This window comes from Coregonus lavaretus (genome assembly GCF_964263955.1).
Source record: "Coregonus lavaretus genome assembly, chromosome: 17".
NCBI lineage: Eukaryota > Metazoa > Chordata > Actinopteri > Salmoniformes > Salmonidae > Coregonus > Coregonus lavaretus.
This window is the reverse complement of record NC_140004.1, coordinates 25,737,849-25,759,829: the sequence shown is the minus strand read 5'-3', so window position 1 is coordinate 25,759,829 and position 21,981 is coordinate 25,737,849. Positions and strand designations below refer to the sequence as shown.

Below are 21,981 nucleotides of genomic sequence, written 5' to 3'. Positions count from 1 at the left end.
TACCGGTTTCTCTCTCTCCCGCAGTTGGAACTCTGTGAGAAATAGCGATGCTATCATCATAGGAAACGGGTATCACGCAGACATCCGGAAACGCATCCAGGCGCCACGGTTTCCTAGCATGATGTCAATATGCTTTAACAATACAAAGGATTCCTTCAAGGACCTCGATTGAGATACCTTATATGCGCGCTTGTCATGGGTGCGTCGACGCGGTTATTTTGCTCTGCTCCATACGGTTTTGGAGTGCGCTTATGCAATGAGACAACCTGGAATTATTAAGTAGCCTGCATTGATACATATTTCGACAATATGGCTGATCAGAGTAACATCCAGTCTGCTGCTTCCAAAAGCATCCGGCCATTCAAATCCAGCGAGGAATACCTGTATGCCATGAAGGAGGACCTGGCGGAGTGGTTTAACACACTGTATGACCTGGATATAACGGCGGACACCTTTATGGAAGGGCTGGAGACTGGCTGTGCCCTCTGTCGGCATGCCAACAACGTGAATCGCGCAGCGCTGGACTTTCAACTGGAGTGCCCGGAGGCTGCACAGTCATTGAGGATGCCAACCAAGGATGTGGTCTTTCAGTCGAGAAACGTGGTTCCTGGGTCGTTTTTGGCTCGGGACAACGTGTCCAATTTCATCGGCTGGTGTCGTCAGGAACTGTGGATCAAGGATGTTCTCATGTTCGAGACCAACGACATAGTGGAGAAATGCAACGAGAAGAACTTTGTGCTGTGCCTGCTGGAGGTGGCGAGGCGCGGCGCCAAGTTCGGCATGCTGGCCCCGATGCTGATCCAGCTGGAGGAGGAGATCGAGGAGGAGATCCGGGACCAGGAGAACCTGGGGGAGCCCAACCCAAGCCTGCTTCCAATAAGCAGGGCTTTCGTTAGGAAAGAGAGTGTGGTGGATAAACCCGAGCCTGCCCCCTATGCACATTGGCAACAGAAACAGAGGGTGCTGTGTGACATGAGAAACTTAGATGAGTTGGTAAGTAACAAGTCTCAGGTGTATTGATTTGCTGATATACCTGAAATTGAGTTTGGGAAAAGGAAAGGAAAAATTACTGCACAGAATCCCCTCCTATAACATTACATTTCCATAAGTGTGCAGTATGCCTAGCTGTTAAGAGCATTGAGCCAGTAACCGAAAGGTCGCTGGTTCGAATCCTGAGCCAACTAGGGGGGGGGGGGGAATCTGTCGACGTGCCCTTGAGCAAGGCACTTAACCCTAATTGATCCTGTAAGTAGCTCTGGATAAGTGTCTGCTAAATGACTAAAATCTAAAATGTAGGATGCAGACAGTTCTTCAATACATTCTCCCATATTGACCAAAAATAATAAGTTATCAGAGAAATCACATTTCCTAAAACAAACACATCCCCCGCCCTTGTCCAAGAGAAACACAACTTAATTGTTGTTTCATGGTGCAAAAACAACCCATGGAGCAGTTGAAAGCAGTCCTAACCTATAGGGATGCTCTCCCAGAGTTAAAAACATTACTGTGCCAGAAGTGAGGGCCCTTTTTGAAAACGAATCTCCCTGATATGTTGACTCCTGCTCTCCTGTGTGTGTTTAAGGTGGATGCTGCCTCACTGATCTGTGTCTGTGTGTTTGCCTCCTAATCCACACATTCTCTCACACACAGGCTCTAAAAGGTTATGTGGGTAGCTAGTGACATTTAAAGGATTCCTCTAGGGTGAAATGTCACTTCAGCCCTGCCCCTACGAGGTGGTTGGCAGCCAGGGGAGCTACTGCTGCTTCTTATTTGTTGATGTGCTTCTTATTTGTTCATGTGGAACAGTGCAGCTATTTGATAAGTATTATGGTAGCTGGACACATTCTGACATCAGTGTTATACACAATCTATTATCCATTTATAACCTGATGCTTCCATTTGCATGCAGATGGTGTGTAGTGTTTTCCCCCTGGGCTGCAAAGCAGTCTTATACCCCTCAATGTCCAGTCCCACTGTGAGAGCATGAGAGAGGCATTGTTAGAGACAGAGAAACTAGCAGGCAGACAGGGGCTAGCTGCTGGAACACGTGCTTGGGTTACGAGTGGAGAGGAGTTAATATTTTGGTGCAGATGAGCGGAGTGAGGACAATGACATCCTTTCACACCACAGATGAGAGGGGGACGGAGGGCGAGGGAGAGACGGTCAGCAGTCAATACTCATGCCCACTTGGCCCTCTATAGTCCTCACATGGCCAAGCACTAATTGCTTGATCACAACCATGAACACTGGCTTCTGAGGGCGTACAGAGGTACTATGCACCCAACCCCTGACCTAGTACCAGTGCCCACATACACTCACTGCCATAACCGGTTTCATACGCTGATATTACTATTACAAACTTTAATCTAGGTTGACTGCTGATGTTCCTATGAGAATGTGCGAGGGCAAGGGGGTGAGACATGGTGTCTTACCTCATCACCATGGCTGTGTACCCACCCACCCACACCACTAAGGCATCGTGAGGGACATGCACTTGACTTGCTGTGTCCCGTTTTCTAAGGGGCAGTATGACTCACTGTGCACACTGAGTGAACTTCATACATTTCTGCTACCCTGAAAGCCTCTCTCTGTCTACCTGAATAAAGTGCCTGGGTGCTGGATGAAAACTGCCTGCATCAGCAACATGAGGCTCTCGCAGTAAGAAACCAGGAGGGCACAGAAAGGGGAACACAGCAAAGCAGCATTATTAGTTACAGTCATAGTATCAAAGAATATAGCATTACAATATTGCACTGTGTTCCTGTAAACGTGCTAAAGCATCCTGTTGCAGTTATTGCAGCTCTTTTAAATCCCTTTTGGTCTATAGATCTGCTCATACAGTATTTGATTTCTCTTTTGGAACTGACCTTGTCTGGATCATAGTGACACTGAGGCAGGCCAGTCAATGCCGGCCCATATCCGGACTAAATGGACCAGTAAATTAACTGAAATCCTACTTTTGTACGACTGGAAGGGTTTTGATCCAATAACGATCAACAAAACCAGCCACTGAATATCCACTAACCCGCAAGGCATCATGGGTCATCCACAACCTTAGTCACCGGTATTCTCTGCGTTGCACTTGCCTCGGCCTTCCCATACACTTCTCTTTCCAATATAGATGCTACCCAGGAGATTGGTCTCTGTGTAATTACTGGAAACCTCATTACCTCTAGTCATGAGAGATAGATGGGGAGGGACAGAAAGAAAGTTGAAGGGCTTAGTGATATTTTCATTGGTCCACAGCTGCATCACCAGCCATATTTCCAGTGTGCAGAGCAGTCAGTCATGCAGCCACGGCTGTTTTCCTGCACTGTGCTGGCCTTGTGGCGTGTCAGGAGGTTTTCTCTCTCTCTCTCACTCACTCTTTCTTTCTTTGTCATGTCTCTCTTTCTATCTCTCTCATAAGTCTTTTACTTTGAGTAAAGGGACTTTTCATTTAAAGCTTTAAGCCCCTGGGTTTGAACAGTGTCTCTTGGTAAATCAGTTATAATCAAAACTCTCTTTGAACGCTTGTCACTAGTTACCATAGCCAGAAAGTCAAAAATGTATATCGTAAAAATTTATGAAAACAAATGTCTTAATTTAAGGTTAGGGTTAGGCATAAGGTTATCGGTGTGGTTAGGTTTAAAATCAGATTTTAAGAAGAGATTGTAGAAAAGGCCAAAATGTCTGTCTTGATGACAATGATTCAAAGGGCTATCATAGGCACAATTATCAATCAATGACACTCAACTTCCTCTATTAATTATAACCACCAGACGGCTAAGGACAGACAGGAGTTCACTAACCTGGTGATCAGCTTTGCTCTATGGGTTAACTGACTTAGGCCTAAACTGTTTAAGTGCCAGCAGGAGTGGGGCTCAGGGATAGTTTCCTGATCTCTCCTATGATGCCATTCTGTCACACTGTGGATAACAGAATGTAATGTAATGAATGACAGTAAGCACAAACTATTTATCAATCTGAGCAACTTTTCTTCTAAAATATATTACACTATTGAATAATGCAACAATTCACCAGCAGGTGCAGACAATTAAAGGCTTTATTTTCTCGTCCGTACACATTTACATAGCTGACAATACACAGCTAACTCCTGCTAGCTAGCTAACAACATGCTTCATGATCAAGTTACATTAGCATATCAATAATGAACGTTTACCCCTCCCATACGAATATAAAAGGACAGTAACGTTATCATGCAGTGTCATTCATATTATAATATACAGTGAGGGGAAAAAAGTATTTGATCCCCTGCTGATTTTGTATGTTTGCCCACTGACAAAGACATGATCAGTCTATAATTTTAATGGTAGGTTTATTTGTTTTGTGTCTCCCGAGTGGCGCAGTAGTCTAAGGCACTGCATCGCAGTTGCTAGCTGTGCCACTAGAGATCCTGGTTTGGATCCTGGTTCGAATCCAGGCTCTGTCGTAGCCGGCCGCGACCGGGAGACCCATGGGGCGGCGCACAATTGGCCCTGCGTCGTCCAGGGTAGGGGAGGGAATGGCCGGCAGGGATGTAGCTCAGTTGGTAGAGCATGGCGTTTGCAGCGCCAAGGTTGTGGATTCGATTCCCATGGGGGGCCAGTATGAAAAATAAAAAAAGAATGTATGCACTCACTAACTGTAAGTCGCTCTGGATAAGAGCGTCTGCTAAATGACTAAAATGTAATGTAATGTACATTTGAACAGTGAGAGACAGAATAATGACAAAAAAATCCAGAAAAACGCTTGTCAAACATTTTATAAATTGATTTGCATTTTAATGAGGGAAATAAGTATTTGACCCCTCTGCAAAACATGATTTAGTACTTGGTGGCATAACCCTTGTTGGCAATCACAGAGGTCAGACGTTTCTTGTAGTTGGCCACCAGGTTTGCACACATCTCAGGAGGGATTTTGTTCCACTCCTCTTTGCAGATCTTCTCCAAGTCATTAAGGTTTCGAGCCTGACGTTTGGCAACTCGAACCTTCAGCTCCCTCCACAGATTTTCTATGGGATTAAGGTCTGGAGACTGGCTAGGCCACTCCAGGACCTTAATGTGCTTCTTCTTGAGCCACTCCTTTGTTGCATTGGCCATGTGTTTTGGGCCATTGTCATGCTGGAATACCCATCCATGACCCATTTTCAATGCGCTGGCTCAGGGAAGGAGGTTCTCACCCAAGATTTGACAGTACATGGCCCTGTCCATCGTCCCTTTGATGCGGTGAAGTTGTCCTGTCCCCTTAGCAGAAAAACACCCCCAAAGCATAATGTTTCCACCTCCATGTTTGACGGTGGGGATGGTGTTCTTGGGGTCATAGGCAGCATTCCTCCTCCTCCAAATACGGCGAGTTGAGTTGACGCCAAAGAGCTCGATTTTGGTCTCATCTGACCACAACACTTTCACCCAGTTCTCCTCTGAATCATTCAGATGTTCATTGGCAAACTTCAGACGGCCCTGTATATGTGCTTTCTTGAGCAGGGGGACCTTGCGGGCGCTGCAGGATTTCAGTCCTTCACGGCGTAGTGTGTTACCAATTGTTTTCTTGGTGACTATGGTCCCAGCTGCCTTGAGATCATTGACAAGATCCTCCCGTGTAGTTCTGGGCTGATTCCTCACCGTTCTCATGATCATTGCAACTCCACGAGGTGAGATCTTGCATGGAGCCCCAGGCCGAGGGAGATTGACAGTTATTTTGTGTTTCTTCCATTTGCGAATAATCGCACCAATTGTTGTCACCTTCTCACCAAGCTGCTTGGCGATGGTCTTGTAGCCCATTCCAGCCTTGTGTAGGTCTACAATCTTGTCCCTGACATCCTTGGAGAGCTCTTTGGTCTGATTGATTGATTGCTTCTGTGGACAGGTGTCTTTTATACAGGTAACAAGCTGAGATTAGGAGCACTCCCTTTAAGAGTGTGCTCCTAGTCTCAGTTTGTTACCTGTATAAAAAAAGACACCTGGGAGCCAGAAATCTTTCTGATTGAGAGGGGTCAAATACTTATTTCCTTCATAAAAATGCAAATCAATTTATAACATTTCTGACATGCGTTTTTCTGGATTTTTTTGGCACGCGATTGGTTGACAGTCTGCTGGGTGGGCCGTTATACGTTTCTCCATTCATTGCCCAATGGGATTCCTATCTCCTACTTTCTATAATATCTCTGGTGTAGCCTAGCTACAGTGAGGGAAAAAAGTATTTGATCCCGTGCTGATTTTGTACGTTTGCCCACTGACAAAGAAATTATCAGTCTATAATTTTAATGTTAGGTTTATTTGAACAGTGAGAGACATAATAACAACAACAAAATCCAGCAAAACGCATGTAAAAAATGTTATAAATTGATTTGCATTTTAATGAGGGAAATAAGCTAATCGTCACGCAATCCCTTCTCAAAGTCAGGGTATATGAGTTGATAAATCTGCCTATTTTCCTCGAACGTACATCATGTCACGATTCTAAAGCCATACGATATTACTAATAACAAGTCAATTATCTCACATCTCGGAAAAGATTTGTAATGTTGTACTTCTTGTTAATGAAATTCATGCTAATGTTGGGTTTTTGAGCTAGCACCCTATTGAGTTCCGTTCAGCTCTCCTTGTCCCAGAATGCATCGCGTGGCCCATTGATGACGCATGGGAAACGTAAACAGTGGGCGTAAATACGATTCCAATGGTGTTTCCCATCCCCTCAAAAGTATTTCTGGCTACACAACCAGGTAACGTTAGCTAAGTAAAATAATTTCTGCATCCTTCTCACATCAAATCAAATCAAGCTTTATTTTTACATCACATTTCAGACATAGAATGCAACTCAATGTGCTTTACAGGAAAAAACGATGAAAATAAAAGCTGAAATATATACTACAAAACAAAAGAATGACAGTGTTGCACAACTTCGTTAATTAAATAAATTAAATAGATATTTGTAAACACAGGTTTCCTTTATCTAATATTAGGTTTTGGTTGAAGATTTTGCAAAAATATGCAAAACTAGAGAAAATCAGAAAGGGGACAAATACTTTTTCACGGCACTGTACACAGGGTACCAGTACCGAGTCGATGTGCAGGGGTACAAGGTAATTTAGGTAGATACTCTATGTAGATATAGATAGGAATAAAGTGACTAGGCAACAGGATAGACAATAAAAAGTAACAGCAGCGCATGTGATGAGTCAAAAGAGTTAAAGGGTCAAATCAGATAGTCCGGGTAGCTATTGGTTAACAATTTAACTTACTATTTAGCACTCTTATGGCTTGGGGGTAGAAGCTGTTTGGGGTCCTGTTGGTTCCAGACTTGGTGCATCGGTACCGCTTGCCATGCGGTAAAAAAGGGAACAGTCTATGACTTGGGTGGCTGGAGTCTTTGACAATTTTTAGGGCCTTCCTCTGACACCACCTGGTATAGAGGTCCTGGATGGCAGAGATGTACTGGGCCATACGCACTCTGTAGCACCTTGCGGTCGGATGCCAAACAGTTGTCATACCAAGTGGTGATGTAGCCAGTCAAGATGCTCTCTATGGTGCAGCTGTATAACTTTCTGAGGGCCCATGCCAAATCTTTTCAGCCTCCTGAGGGGGAAGAGGCGTTGTCGTGCCCTCTTCACGACTGTGTTGGTGTGTGTGTGCACCATGATAATTCCTTAGTGATGTGGACACCGAGGAACTTGAAGCTCTCAACCTGCTCCACTACAGCCCTGTCGATGTGGATGGAGGCGTGCTCGGCCCTCCATTTCCTGTAGTCCGCTATCAGCTCCTTTGTCTTGCTGACTTTGAGGGAGAGGTTGTTGTCCTGGCACCACACTGCCAGGTCTCTGACCTCCCTGTAGACTGTCTCATTGGTGATCAGGCCTACCACCGTCGTGTCGTCTGCAAACTTAATGATGGTGTTGGAGTCGTGCACATCCAGGCAATCGTGGGTGAACAGGGAGTACAGGAGGGGACTAAGCAGGCACCCCTAAGGGGCCCCTGTGTTGAGGGTCAGTGTGGCAGATTTGTTGTTGGCTTCCCTTGGTACCTGGGGGCGGCACATCAGGAAGTCCAGGATCCAGTTGCAGAGGGAGGTGTTTAATCCCAGGGTCCTTAGTTTAGTGATTAGCTTGGAGGGCACTATGGTGTTGAACGCTGAGCAGTAGTCAATGAACAGCATTCTCACGTAGGTGTTCCTTTTGTCCAGGTGGGAAAGGGCAGTGTGGAGCGCAATAGAGATTGCGTCTGTGGATCTGTTGGAACGGTATGCGAATTGGAGTGGGTCCAGGGTGTCTGGGATGATGGTGTTGATGTGAGCCATGACCAGCCTTTCAAAGCATTTCATGGCTTCAGATGTGAGTGCTACAGGGCGATAGTCATTTAGACAGGTTACATTGGTGTTCTTGGGCACAGGGAATATTGTGGTCTGCTTGAAACATTTAGGTATTACAGACTGGGTCAGGGAGAAGTTGAAAATGTCAGTGAAGACACTTGCCAGCTGGTCAGCGCATGCTCATGAGTACACGTCCTGGTAATCCGTCTGGCCCTGCGGCCTTGTGAATGTTAACCTGTTTAAAGGTCTTACTCACATCGGCTACGGAGAGTGTGATCATACAGTAGTCCGGAACAGCAGGTGCTCTCATGCATGGTTCCGTGTTGCTAGCCTCGAAGCGGGCATTGACGGTATTGAGCTCGTCTGGTAGGCTCACGTCACTGGACAGCTCAGTGCTGGGTTTCCCTTTGTAATCCGTGATAGTTTGCAAGCCTTGCCACATCCGGCCGGTGTAGTAGGATTCGATCTTGGTCCTGTATTTACGCTTTGCCTGTTTGATGGTTTGTCAGAGGGCAAAGCAGGATTTCCTATAAGCGTCCGGATTAGTGTCCAGCTCCTTGAAAGCTGCAGCTAGAGCCTTTAGCTCAGTGTGGATGTTGCCTGTATTCCATGGCTTCTGGTTGGGGTATGTATGTACGGTCACTGTGGGGACAATGTTGTCGTTGCACTTATTAATGAAGCTGGTGACTGATGTGGTAAACTCCTCAATGCAATCAGATGAATCCCAGAACATGTCTGTGCTAGCGAAACAGTCCTGTAGTTTAGCATCCTCTTCATCTGACCACTTCTGTATTGAGCGCTTCACTGGGACTTCCTGTTTGAGTTTATGCTTGTAAGTAGGAATCAGGAGGATAGAGTTATGGTTATATTTGCCAAGTGGAGAGTGAGTGAGAGCTTTGTATGCGTCTCTGTGTGTAGAGTAAAGGTGAACTAGAGTTTTTTCACCTCTAGTTGCCCAGGTGACATGCTGGTAGAAATGAGGTAAAATGGATTTCAGTTTTCCTGCATTAAGTCACCGGCCACTAGGAGCACCGCCTCTGGGTGAGCATTTTCTTATTTGCTTATGGACCTATACAGCACGTTGAGTGCGGTTTTACTGCCAGTATCGGTTTGTGGTGGTAAATAGACAACTACAAAAAATATAGATGAAACACTCTTGGTAAATAGTATAGAATCATGAGGTATTCTAACTCAGGCGAGCAGAACCTCAAGACTTCCTTAATATTAGAGATCACGAACCAACTGTTTAAAAAAATTAATTAAATAAATAAATAAATAAAAAATTGTTAACAAAGAGACACACACACCAGCCCGTGAGCTTCCCCGACGCTGCCGTTCTGTTCTGCCGATATATAGAAAAAACAGATTTATATTTAAGCCACGACTCGGAGAAACAGGATGTTACAGTTCTTCAGATCACGTTGATAGGATAGTCTGGAACCATTTGACACAACATTAGCTTCAGAGCCATAACAACCTTGTCGACTGCTGTTGAATAATTAATAAATAGTCAAACACATCCAAACTTTTTAAAAAGAAGACTGATTTATTTATTTACTAGCAAGCAATGAAAATGTGCATTGAATAAAAGAAAGTCCAGACATATTAGTATTTTTTCTGAAGTGCCATAGCCTATAGCGCTGTACACCCTGGCACAGATTAGCTGCTCCAGCGTCAAAGGACACTTGAAATGAAGAGGAGATGTAGAACGTTTAATCGACAGACTAAGTTAGCAAAACAATTACTTATAATCATTAGTAAACACTCCCGCTATTATCTACATGAAAATAAAGTTAATAAAAATAAAATACAAATCCTAAAATGAATGTAGGCCTATTTAAACAGTTTTGACAGTTATTTTATTTTCATGACGGTCTTCATCCATAACCGTCAGTTACACAGTTATTCAAGTACCGTCACAGCCCTACCTGCAGTGTGTTGTTCTCTCAGCTGTCGGCTTGGAAAGCACTCAGGCCCTGGAGTTAGTGGCCTACATAGAACTCTAATACAGGCTCATATACAATAACACATACATAAAACATACTTGGCCGCTAATGCACATACACAGCCATTAAAACCACCCCCGCGTAAATCTAATTAGCATTTTAAAAAATCCCCATCAAAATCTGTCTGTTTAACATAGAGATATTTGTTTTTTTGCATGGGCTGCGTCTCAATCCACCGCATCCGCCGATGTCGGCCTTCCGCATCTGCGGTGGAAGGTGGCAGAGCTACAGCGGTGTTTGTCAGACCAGGAGACATCCTGAAAATTAGTCTTCTCACGAAAACGTCTGTAGCGTCCCAATGGTTTAGCCTAAAAACTAATACGACCCCTTTTTGGAAACATCACCAACACAATGGTGTTTTCCGTTTTCCTCTACGACCCCCGCAAGCGTCGCGGGACTGAAGTCGGTACCGCCGATCTGTCAACTTCTGTCTGCAGTGTCCGAACAGTTTGGGCTACACAATATGACCCCACCATCGAAAGGTGAGACTCTCACGAACACGCAGGCTACATGTCGTATTTTTTGCTCTAGGACGCCCACAAGACTCATCTGAAGGTAGCCCGGTACCAGTAAAAAAAAAAAAGATAGTATATATGGAAGTAGTTTAGTGCCCTTAGACCTTAGGGGTGCACATTCACATACTACATGCAGGCTTTACACACACATACTGACACATACATTTTGCTGGCCAGCATGCACCCTCAAGGACAATAATGTCAGACCCTGGGAGCTCTGCCTGTGTTCTAAAAGGATGTGCTTCTTTCTCCCTCCATCTCTCTCCCTCCATCTCTCTCTCTCTCTCTCTCTCTCTCTCTCTCTCTCTCTCTCTCTCTCTCTCTCTCTCTCTCTCTCTCTCTCTCTCTCTCTCTCTCTCTCTCTCTCTCTCGTTTTCTCCGCAAAATGGTTTATGTGTCATCTCCTCACCCTCAGGCTTCAACACTCGGCCTCTGGTTTATTTCATAAACGCAAAACAACCCCCCACAGCCCCCATCCCATCCCCCAACTACTTCCCTTGGAGACGATAAGGCAACGAACAGTATGCTTTGTTGGTGGCATGGGACAGGAGAAGGGAAGAGACTGCCAGTGTTGCCAATGCTGTAATCTATGGCTGTCATCTCACACTGAGATGGTCTGATGGGCCCTGATGGTCTGGGAGTAGACACAGGAAGAGGAGCAGGGACTGGGGTGGGGGAGAGAGAGAGGCGAGGCGAGGTGGGCTATATGTCTGCTGTATGACCACTGCCCCATTAACCTTATGGTACAATTCATGCATTCAGAAAACAGGGAGAAACACAACAGAGTGTCTTTACTGCACACTCTGCTACACCCGACTGTAATGGATTTTACACACAGGGAAATATAGAGGGAGGGTGTGAGTGAGAATGTGTGTGTGTGTGTGTGTGAGAGAGAGGAAAAGTAGGTCATCATGCCTTGCAGTGTGTCAGGCTCATGGGCTTTGCTGGGGGAGCATGTCTCAGTGTTTCTGTTTGCAGCGTCACAGACTTCTTGGGATAGTTTTCTGCATGAGATCAGTGTGCAGACTGACTGGGCCTGAAGTGTTTTATAATTTTATGGTGATTTATTAGTTCAGCTGACTCTAATACAGAACAGACCTCTGTCTCTTCCACTCTCCATCATGTGGCAGGACACAGACCATCTGAGCCTTGCCTGGAGTCTCAGGTGTAGACTGGCAGAATTACTAATCACTGTCTATAGCCAGTCACTCGTATAACATTGGCTGACAACAGACAACAGTCTGATGATAAAATAATAAAGCACTGTTCCCTCGTGGGATATGGACTGAGATTAGAATGGTCTGGCTCCTCATCATAGTGATCAGAACAACTAACCAGTTCAAGCATCCCTCCTTTCATTTGATTTTGAACTGGAAATTACTCCAACCCTGTTTCTGAAATTGTCAATTTCTCCTAAAGTTAGATACACATTCCTATTTCTGCACAAGGAATACACAAGGAATAAAAAAAATTATGTTTGAATTGTAAAGTATCCAGTTATATCCAGTAATATTAGGTCTGTCACTGTGTCCTCTGCATGGCAATGTGATGTGTTAAGATGGAGGCAGTGCAGTGTTGTTATCACGGCTGGTTTCAACCCCTCCCCCAAACCCTGGTCAAACCTCTGAGTAGACACTTGTTTTTTTATTTTTTCACACAGCGCTAACCAGAAGGGTGGTCATGTGGTCAAAAGATAGGTTTCCAGAAAAACAACACTTTCTTGAAATTCTAGGTGGGCCGTCCCACAGTTTTCCCCTGAAGTTACTATGCCGACCGTATTATCTCCCAAGAGAATTTTCTTCGGTTATAGTCACAGCCGTGTATATCCCCCCTCAAGCCGATACCACGACGGCCCTCAAAGAACTTCACTGGACCTTATGCAAACTGGAAACCACATATCCTGAGGCTGCATTTATTGTAGCCGGGGATTTTAACAAAGCAAATTTGAGGACTGGGCTGCCGAAGTTCTATCAACATATCGACTGTTGTACTCGCGCTGCTAAAATCCTCGACCATTGCTATTCGAACTTCCGGGATGGTTATAAGGCCCTCTGCAAATCTGACCACGACTCCATTTTGCTTCTCCCTTCCTATAGGTTAAATTAATTACAAGCATTTCGCTACACCAGCTATAACATCAGCTAAACACGTGTATGTGACAAATAACATTTGATTTGATACTAATACAATTCACCTTACTAAAATACAGAGCGGTTTATTGTTAGAGATAGATCGATTTTGTAAAGGTTGCAGCATAAACCAAGAAGCTAAATAAATCAAATGATAATTATACTCTTCATTTTTAAGTAACAGAGTTGCAATTCTTTCCATAGTCCCAAAGTAATTGTTCTTGGTTTTAGTTGCCATTTTTAGTCCCTGTTCTCACCATCCTCTGCGAGTCTGTTAGTGTAGCATGCAGTAGGGACTAGTGTTCTTACAAGTACCCACATGATCACTCCAACAGTGCTGCTTCCCCCCAGGGTATTGGTTCAACAGCACCCTTTCGTCACTGTAAACACAAACATTTGGCTATTCCTTTCTATTGAGATTAGCACATTTTTACTTAACCTGTCCCAAGAGTCCAGCATAATTTAGGCTCCTTGGAGAAAAATGGCTGGCTGAGAAGGTCAATTAAATGTACTTTGATTGCACCCACGACTGTTTGTCTTTTGAGAAAAGGGGATTGAATAAGAAGTTATTGTTTCTGTGCCCAGTGTTTTTAGGCCAGAGTTGCGTGAGAGGCTAAAAGAGTAATCCTCCCTGAAGTTCCAAATATGCTCCTCCCTGCCAAGAACCCCCTGTGGCCTAGATTAAACTCCAAGAAGATTCCATTACTCATCTGATTGTATGGTTTGTGTTGGGACGTGTCCAGTCATTTCTAGAGACCCCCAGTAGGAAGCAGATTAACACAATGTCCCTCCTGTTCTGTTTTTTTAAATGTAATTAGAGAGCTGCCCATTATGTTAGATAATCTATTCACTCTCTCCCATTTCCACAAGGGTTTTATCTTTCTGGGTCAGAAATCAAACCTGAAAATGCCTGAAACGTAAAATCCCATGGTGTAAGGTGTTACATCACTCAGTTGGATTGTTGTTGAGACTGGGACACAGTCATCACAGTCATCCCTTTATTTGAATATAAAAACAAGCAAAAGCAGCTTAGCACGTCTGTGGTCAGTCACAATATACCAAACTACTGCAAAGCTTTGTGGCTAAAGGAACACAACTAAACTGATTTCAAAACTCAGCTAGACAGTCATTAACTGTCATTTCACAACTGTCAAAGTTCCTTTCACATGCCGATAACTGCTACATTCCAAACGGTTGAAAATATTACCTGAAGAGTGAACTTTGACATACACTAATCACTCTCTCACCCCTACTCCCATTTCCTCTATGTCCCAATTACGTATGTCTAAGGTGTGTCCCCGGGGGTTGGACGAGCTGCCCCCCTCACCTTATCTCCTCCATGGCCTACCCTCCGCTTTCCTCCGTCCCTTTGTAGGACAGGAAGAAAGGCAATAAAGAGTCGAATACCTCAATCTCTGTTGGAGGTGGAGTATCAGAAACCACAGATATGGGGTGTGGACTCAATTATCGAAAGGGGGAAATATATCCTGCAAATACGCCCTGCTCGAAGGCAAACTTGGGAACACTAATTTATCTGAATTTCACAACACTGTCTCTAGTTGTACATGACTGAACAAAGCAGAGTTGTGTTTTCGTAACATCCCTCCAGATACAGTGAGGGGAAAAATGATTTGATACCCTGCTGAATTTGTACGTTTGCCCACTGACAAAGACATGATCAGTCTATAATTTTAATGGTCGGTTTATTTGAACAGTGAGAGACAGAATAACAACAAAAAAATCCAGAAAAACACGTCAAAACTTTTATAAATTGATTTGCATTTTAATGAGGGAAATAAGTATTTGACCCCTCTGCAAAACATGACTTAGTACTTGGTGGCAAAACCCTGGTTGGCAATCACAGAGGTCAGACGTTTCTTGTAGTTGGCCACCAGGTTTGCACACATCTCAGGAGGGATTTTGTCCCACTCCTCTTTGCAGATCTTCTCCAAGTCATTAAGGTTTCGAGGCTGACGTTTGGCAACTCGAACCTTCAGCTCCCTCCACAGATTTTCTATGGGATTAAGGTCTGGAGACTGGCTAGGCCACTCCCGGACCTTAATGTGCTTCTCCTTTGTTGCCTTGGCCGTGTGTTTTGGGTCATTGTCATGCTGGAATACCCATCCACGACCCATTTTCAATGCCCTGGTTCTCACCCAAGATTTGACGGTACATGGCCCCGTCCATCGTCCCTTTGATGCGGTGAATTTGTCCTGTCCCATTAGCAGAAAAACACCCCCAAAGCATAATGTTTCCACCTCCATGTTTGACGGTGGGGATGGTGTTCTTGGGGTCATAGGCAGCATTCCTCCTCCTCCGAACACAGCGAGTTGAGTTGATGCCAAAGAGCTCGATTTTGGTCTCATCTGACCACAACACTTTCACCCAGTTCTCCTCTGAATCATTCAGATGTTCATTGGCAAACTTCAGATGGGCCTGTATATGTGCGTTCTTGAGCAGGGGGACCTTGCGGGCGCTGCAGGATTTCAGTCCTTCACGGCGTAGTGTGTTACCTATGGTCCCAGCTGCCTTGAGATCATTGACGAGATCCTCCTGTGTAGTTCTGGGCTGATTCCTCACCGTTCTCATGATCATTGCAACTCCACGAGGTGAGATCTTGCATGGAGCCCCAGGCCGAGGGAGATTGACAGTTATTTTGTGTTTCTTCCATTTGCGAATAATCGCACCAACTGTTGTCACCTTCTCACCAAGCTGCTTTGCGATGGTCTTGTAGCCCATTCCAGCCTTGTGTAGGTCTACAATCTTGTCCCTGACATCCTTGGAGAGCTCTTTGGTCTTGGCCATGGTGGAGAGTTTGGAATCTGATTGCTTGATTGCTTCTGTGGACAGGTGTCTTTTATACAGGTAACAAACTGAGATTAGGAGCACTCCCTTTAAGAGTGTGCTCCTAATCTCAGCTCGTTACCTGTATAAAAGACACCTGGGAGCCAGAAATCTTTCTGATTGAGAGGGGGTCAAATACTTATTTCCCTCATTAAAATGCAAATCAATTTATAACATTTTTGACATGTGTTTTTCTGGATTTTTTTGTTGTTATTCTGTCTCTCACTGTTCAAATAAACCTACCATAAAAATTATAGACTGATCATTTCTTTGTCATTGGGCAAACGTACAAAATCAGCAGGGGATCAAATACTTTTTTCCCTCACTTTACATGAACATTCTCCAGCTGATCTTGAGATGATTACAGAATTCCTTCGTAGTATAGGGGTGTACTGTGGGGCTGTCAGATTCTTGCTGCAGATGTAGGGCCTTGGTTTTCTCTCTCTTTTCTCTCTCTCTTTTTAGCTCTCTCTTTCCATAATTCATCCCCATAATTCATCCCTAGCTCTCACACAGTGCTCCAGTTCCACTTCAGCATGCTTCCTGCTTGACCTCGCGTATTCCCTCCCCTAGCACTGTTCAATATCTCACGCTCTTGTGTGTGTACAGTGTGTGTTTTAGTGAATCTTTGAGCTTGTTGTGTTGTACAATGTTAGTTTTAGATTTAGCTAAAACACAGATTTCACAGAACTGTATATTAAATAATGTTAACTAATATGTAACAGCGTTGTTATGTTCACTGTATATTTACAACCCCCAACTCACAAACCTCTTCTCCTTCTCTGGAGGCAAACAAGACCAAAGGGTTTGTGGGAGGTGTCGTCTGGGGCAGTAAGGAGAGACAGTTGAAAGGCTGTACTAAATAAATAAAAAATAAAACAAACTGTAAGACTGTGTGTGTCTGTAACCAGGGTGATATTTCTATTAACTCACTGGCTGGGGGGTTTCCAAAGAGGGCTTGTCTACCTAGTGAAAGAATGACTTGGGGAAAGAGAGAGAGCAAGTAGAGCAGAAAAGGACAGTGAAAAAAAGAAATAGACAGAAAAAGACTCATTGAGAGACTGAGGAGGGATGGTAGAATGAGATGAAGAGGGATGGGTTGACTGGCAGATGGAGAAGGTGAGTGGGAGAATGAAAACAGGAAAGAGACTTCAGTAGAGAGAGAGGGAAGACTGTGGGTGGCTAATGATAATGATTTAGCATGTATTTCTGTGGAGGCAGGTGAGATGTGTAGACTTAGCACTGATTCCACCCTCACTTTAATTAGTACGGGGAATAAAGATACCTATTTTAGGAGAATAAAAAAATCTCCCTAATCTTCTGAATAAGCCATAATCTGGAAAATGAGCCATTCACTACTTTCAGCACTGAGCACAGCCCCACTGGTGGCCAGTTATAACCTGCAACCAATGTTCCCTCTAATGTTTTTCGTCACTGAGCAAATTTCAGGTCTGCTCAGCGCAAACCTGAACATTGTGAAAATTCTGTGCAACTTCCAGTGTGTTTTTACTGTAAACACTGAGGCTGTTTCAGTTTTAACAGTGGCCAAGTAGGCTTCTGTGGCTATTTGATCATAATGTAGGCCTACCAGAGTGGCCTACCATCAAAAACAATGGAGAAAATGCATCCCATAACATAATAGCTGTTCTATCATTCAGCCTACAATAGCAGCCAATGTGTGGTGTTCAATGTAGGCCTACATTCCATGAGACTTTTGAAAAAAACATGCAGGGCTTGACATGACTGTTTATCCACATGTCCTTCAGACAAGGAGGTGACTAAAAATGTTCTTGTGTTGTTTGATGCAAGAAACCACTTTACAAAATAAAATGAATTATTATTCCTATACCATTATTACAGAGAATCAGACAAATTATGCTACCCTCTGCCTATTGGCTACTTAGCTTATTCAAGCCTGTCTCAAAATACAACACTGCCCCTTTAAGACAAAAAAAGCTCTTTACCTGACTAGCTTTTCAAAGATGTCTAGAAATGTACACATTTTGTGCTCTTGTAGGAAGCAATCACAGACTACAAATTATCTATAACTGGGCTAATAACTCACTAACTAGCAAAGGCTATGAACAAAATGTGCACGTGGCTACATGCAGCTCTTGCTTTGATCTCAAAAGAAGCGCATCGGAAGTTAGGAATACCTGGAATACCTGGAAGAGCGTCAGTACGGTTGAAAGTATGGATTATATCCCTCACGCGCCGCGCAGGTCGAGTAATAATAGCTACAAAGTCATGCCGGTGACGTGACAGCGTGGGAGGACGTGCCCCCGCGGTTCATATAAAATCGTACGTCAGACCATGTACTGTCTCAGAAAATCTTCTCACCCAAAGATTCTGAGTGACAGGAAAGTACTGACACTCTTCTAGGTATTCGTAGAACCATAGTTACATTCGTAACTTCCATTCTACTTCATACCTTTCAGACCGTCAGTACAGTTGAAAGTATGTTTGACTCATACCAACAAGGTCACAAGGAATAGTACTACTAACCTCTGATTAATACACCAGTGCCACTGGAGTCATCGGACATTGGGGCTTGGGCGAGCAAGACCTGGCAACGAGTCACAACAAGGGTGGACATCAGTCTGCCTAGCTCTCTGGTAATGAACGAGATGAGTCATTCAGGTTGCAGAGGTCCAGGTCTGCGTGCTCCGTCTGGAGCATCCTGTTCTGTGCTAGCATGAGCACTGAGAGGGAGTTCCCAATGCGGGTCATGCGGGCCGCTGTTTCGTAGGCCCGTGACAGTAGCTCATCTGTGGCCCTGCAATGAGGTCTGGGGCAGCGGGAGTCATCCTTCAGGGCTTCATCTGGGGAGAGCATCAGCTCTGCTATGCATTCATACACCTTAGGCATATTGTCCAGCCATTGTTGTTTTGCATCCCGCATGGCAGATACCGTCCTATTGTCCTTGCCATGGTGGGCATGGACAATAGGACGGTGAAGGTGGCACACTGAACAGTGGCCATCTTAAAGAACAGGTTAGCTGCAAGGGCTGTGGCTTGAGGGTCATCAAGCTCTAGCCTAGCTAAGGCCGCACGCAGGACAGCACGTAGTGAGGCAGAGCTTTCTTCTGACTCCGTGGGATCAGAACCTCGGAATGACTCCTCTGATCCATCTTTAGCGTTGAGACGGATTGGCACCTCCTTCACCATGTTGGGTGTGTCATCATCCTGGTCACTAAAGTGCCGGTTGGATGCCCGAGTGGAGAGCAGGTCATCATCACGGCTATCTGAGTCCTCTGTTGCGTCCCCCATCTCTGGAGGGAGTGCTAGAGGGCCCCGACTAAGAGGACCCTGACTCTCAGAGGATAAGGAATCGAACTTCCGAGTGAGGTTTTTCTTTTTTCACTTTTTTACTGGAGGGGCGCCATCGGTTTCGTGGGCTTTCCCTCTTTTGGTGGCCCTGGGTGGGTCCTGGCGAACAACGCCGGACACTGGTAAATTATCTGTGCAAACCAGGCCCTCAACTCTGGCAAGCCGCGCTTCCCTCACCTTCACAGGCAGGATGGCCCAGTTAATACAGGGGTCAGAAAGGGCCTCACGCAGGTGGCCAATGTCTAGGCAGGCGTGGCACAGGTCATGACCATCTTCTACTTGTAGTTCAGCTAGCTCCACAAGAGGTGCAGCCATGCACGCCCAGCATCATGGTGATGTGGTGTTATCTCAGCTCAGAAGGTGAAGAAAATAAATGATAAAATATAATTCTAAAATATTTCAAATCAAATGAAATTGTATTTGTCACATGCGTCGAATACAACAGGTAGACCTTACCGTGAAATGCTTACTTACAAGCCCTTAACCAACAATGCAGTTCAAGAAATAGAGTTAAGAAAAGATTTACTAAATAAACTAAAGTAAAAAATAAAAGAATAAGTAACACAATAAAATAACAATAACGAGGCTATATACAGGGTGTACCGGTACTGAGTCAATGTGCAGGGGTACAGGTTAGTCGAGATAATTTGTACAGTGGAAGTCTGAAGTTTACATACACTTAGGTTGGCGTCATTAAAACTTGTTTTTCAACCACTCCACACATTTCTTGTTAACAAACTATAGTTTTGGCAAGTCAGTTAGGACATCTACTTTGTGCATGACACAAGTAATTTTTCCAACAATTGTTTACAGACAGATTATTTCACTTATAATTGACTGTATCACAATTCCAGTGGGTCAGAAGTTTACATACACTAAGTTGACTGTGCCTTTAAACAGATTGGAAAATTCCAGAAAATGATGTCATGGCTTTAGAAGCTTCTGATAGGCTAATTGACCAAATTTGAGTCAATTGGAGGTGTACCTGTGGATGTATTTCAAGGCCTACCTTCAAACTCAGTGCCTCTTTCCTTGACATCATGGGAAAATCAAAAGAAATCAGCCAAGACCTCCGAAAAACATTTGTAGACCTCCACAAGTCTGGTTCATCCTTGGGAGCAATTTCCAAACGCCTGAAGGTACCACATTCATCTGTACAAACAATAGTACGCAAGTATAAACACCATGGGACCACGCAGCCGTCATACCGCTCAGGAAGGAGACGCATTCTGTCTCCTAGAGATTTTTGTGCGAAAAGTGCAAATCAATCCCAGAACAACAGCAAAGGACCTTGTGAAGATGCTGGAGGAAACAGGTACAAAAGTATCAATATCCGCATTAAAACGAGTCCTGTATCGACATCACCTGAAAGGCCGCTCAGCAAGGAAGACGCCACTGCTCCAAAACCGCCATAAAAAAGCCAGACTACGGTTTGCAACTGCACATGGGGACAAAGATCGTACTTTTTGGAGAAATGTCCTCTGGTCTGATGAAACAAAAATAGAACTGTTTGGCCATAATGACCATCGTTATGTTCGGAGGAAAAAGGGGGCTGCTTGCAAGCCGAAGAACACCATCCCAACCGTGAAGCACGAGGGTGGCAGCATCATGCTGTGGGGGTGCTTTGCTGCAGGAGGGACTGGTGCACTTCACAAAATAGATGGCATCATGAGGAAGGAAAATGATGTCCCCTGTAGCTCAGTTGGTAGAGCATGGCGCTTGCAACGCCAGGGTTGTGGGTTCGTTTCCCACGGGGGGTCAGTATGAAAATGTATGCACTCACTAACTGTAAGTCGCTCTGGATAAGAGCGTCTGCTAAATGACTAAAATGTAATATGGCTATATTGAAGCAACATCTCAAGACATCAGTCAGGAAGTTAAAGCTTGGTCGCAAATGGGTCTTCCAAATGGACAATGATCCCAAGCATATTTTCCAAAGTTGTGGCAAAATGGCTTAAGGACAACAAAGTCAAGGTATTGGAGTGGCCATCACAAAGCCCTGACCTCAATCCTATAGAAAATGTGTGGGCAGAACTGAAAAAGCGTGTGCGAGCAAGGAGACCTACAAACCTGACTCAGTTACACCAGCTCTGTCAGTAGGAATGGGCCAAAATTCACCCAACTTATTGTGGGAAGCTTGTGGAAGGCTACCCGAAACGTTTGACCCAAGTTAAACAATTTAAAGGCAATGCTACCAAATACTAATTGAGTGTATGTAAACTTCTGACCCACTGGGAATGTGATGAAATAAATAAAAGCTATTCTGACATTTCACATTCTTAAAATAAAGTGGTGATCCTAACTGAACTAAGACAGGGACTTTTTACTAGGATTAAATGTCAGGAATTGTGAAAAACTGAGTTTAAATGTATTTGGCTAAGGTGTGTATGTACATTTCCGACTTCAACTGTAGGTAGGGGTAAAGTGACTATGCATAGATAATAAACAGTGAGTAGCAGCAGTGTAGGGGTGGGGGTGGGGGTGGTCAATGTAAATTGTCCAGGTGCCCATTTTATTAATTGTTCAGCAGTCTTATGGCTTGGGGGTAGAAGCTGTTAAGGAGCCTTTTGGACCTAGACTTGGTGCTCCGGTACCGCTTGCCGTGCGGTAGCAGAGAGAACAGTCTATGACTTGGGTGACTGGAGTCTTTGACAATTTTTTGGGCCTTCCTCTGACACCGCCTAGTATATAGGTCCTGGATGGCAGGAAGCTTGGCCCCAGTGATGTACTGGGCCGTACGCACTACCCTCTGTAGCGCCTTACGGTCGGTGATGCAACTGGTCAGGATGCTCTCGATGGTGCAGCTGTATAACTTTTTGAGGATCTGGGGACCCATGTCAAATCTTTTCAGTCTCCTGAGGGGGAAAAGGTG

General features: G+C 44.5%; 1 protein-coding gene across 1 annotated transcript in view; it reads left to right on the top strand.

Annotated features, from left to right (window-relative positions):
• Positions 1–309: 309 nt before the first annotated feature.
• Positions 310–21,981, top strand: part of gas2l1 (growth arrest-specific 2 like 1) — a gene marked incomplete at both ends in the record, with an annotated part of 38,259 nt that continues 16,587 nt past the window's right edge. The window contains one exon of the mRNA XM_084180246.1: positions 310–993. Within this exon, the coding sequence (XP_084036372.1) occupies positions 310–993 (684 nt within the window). The remainder of the gene's footprint in view (positions 994–21,981) is intronic.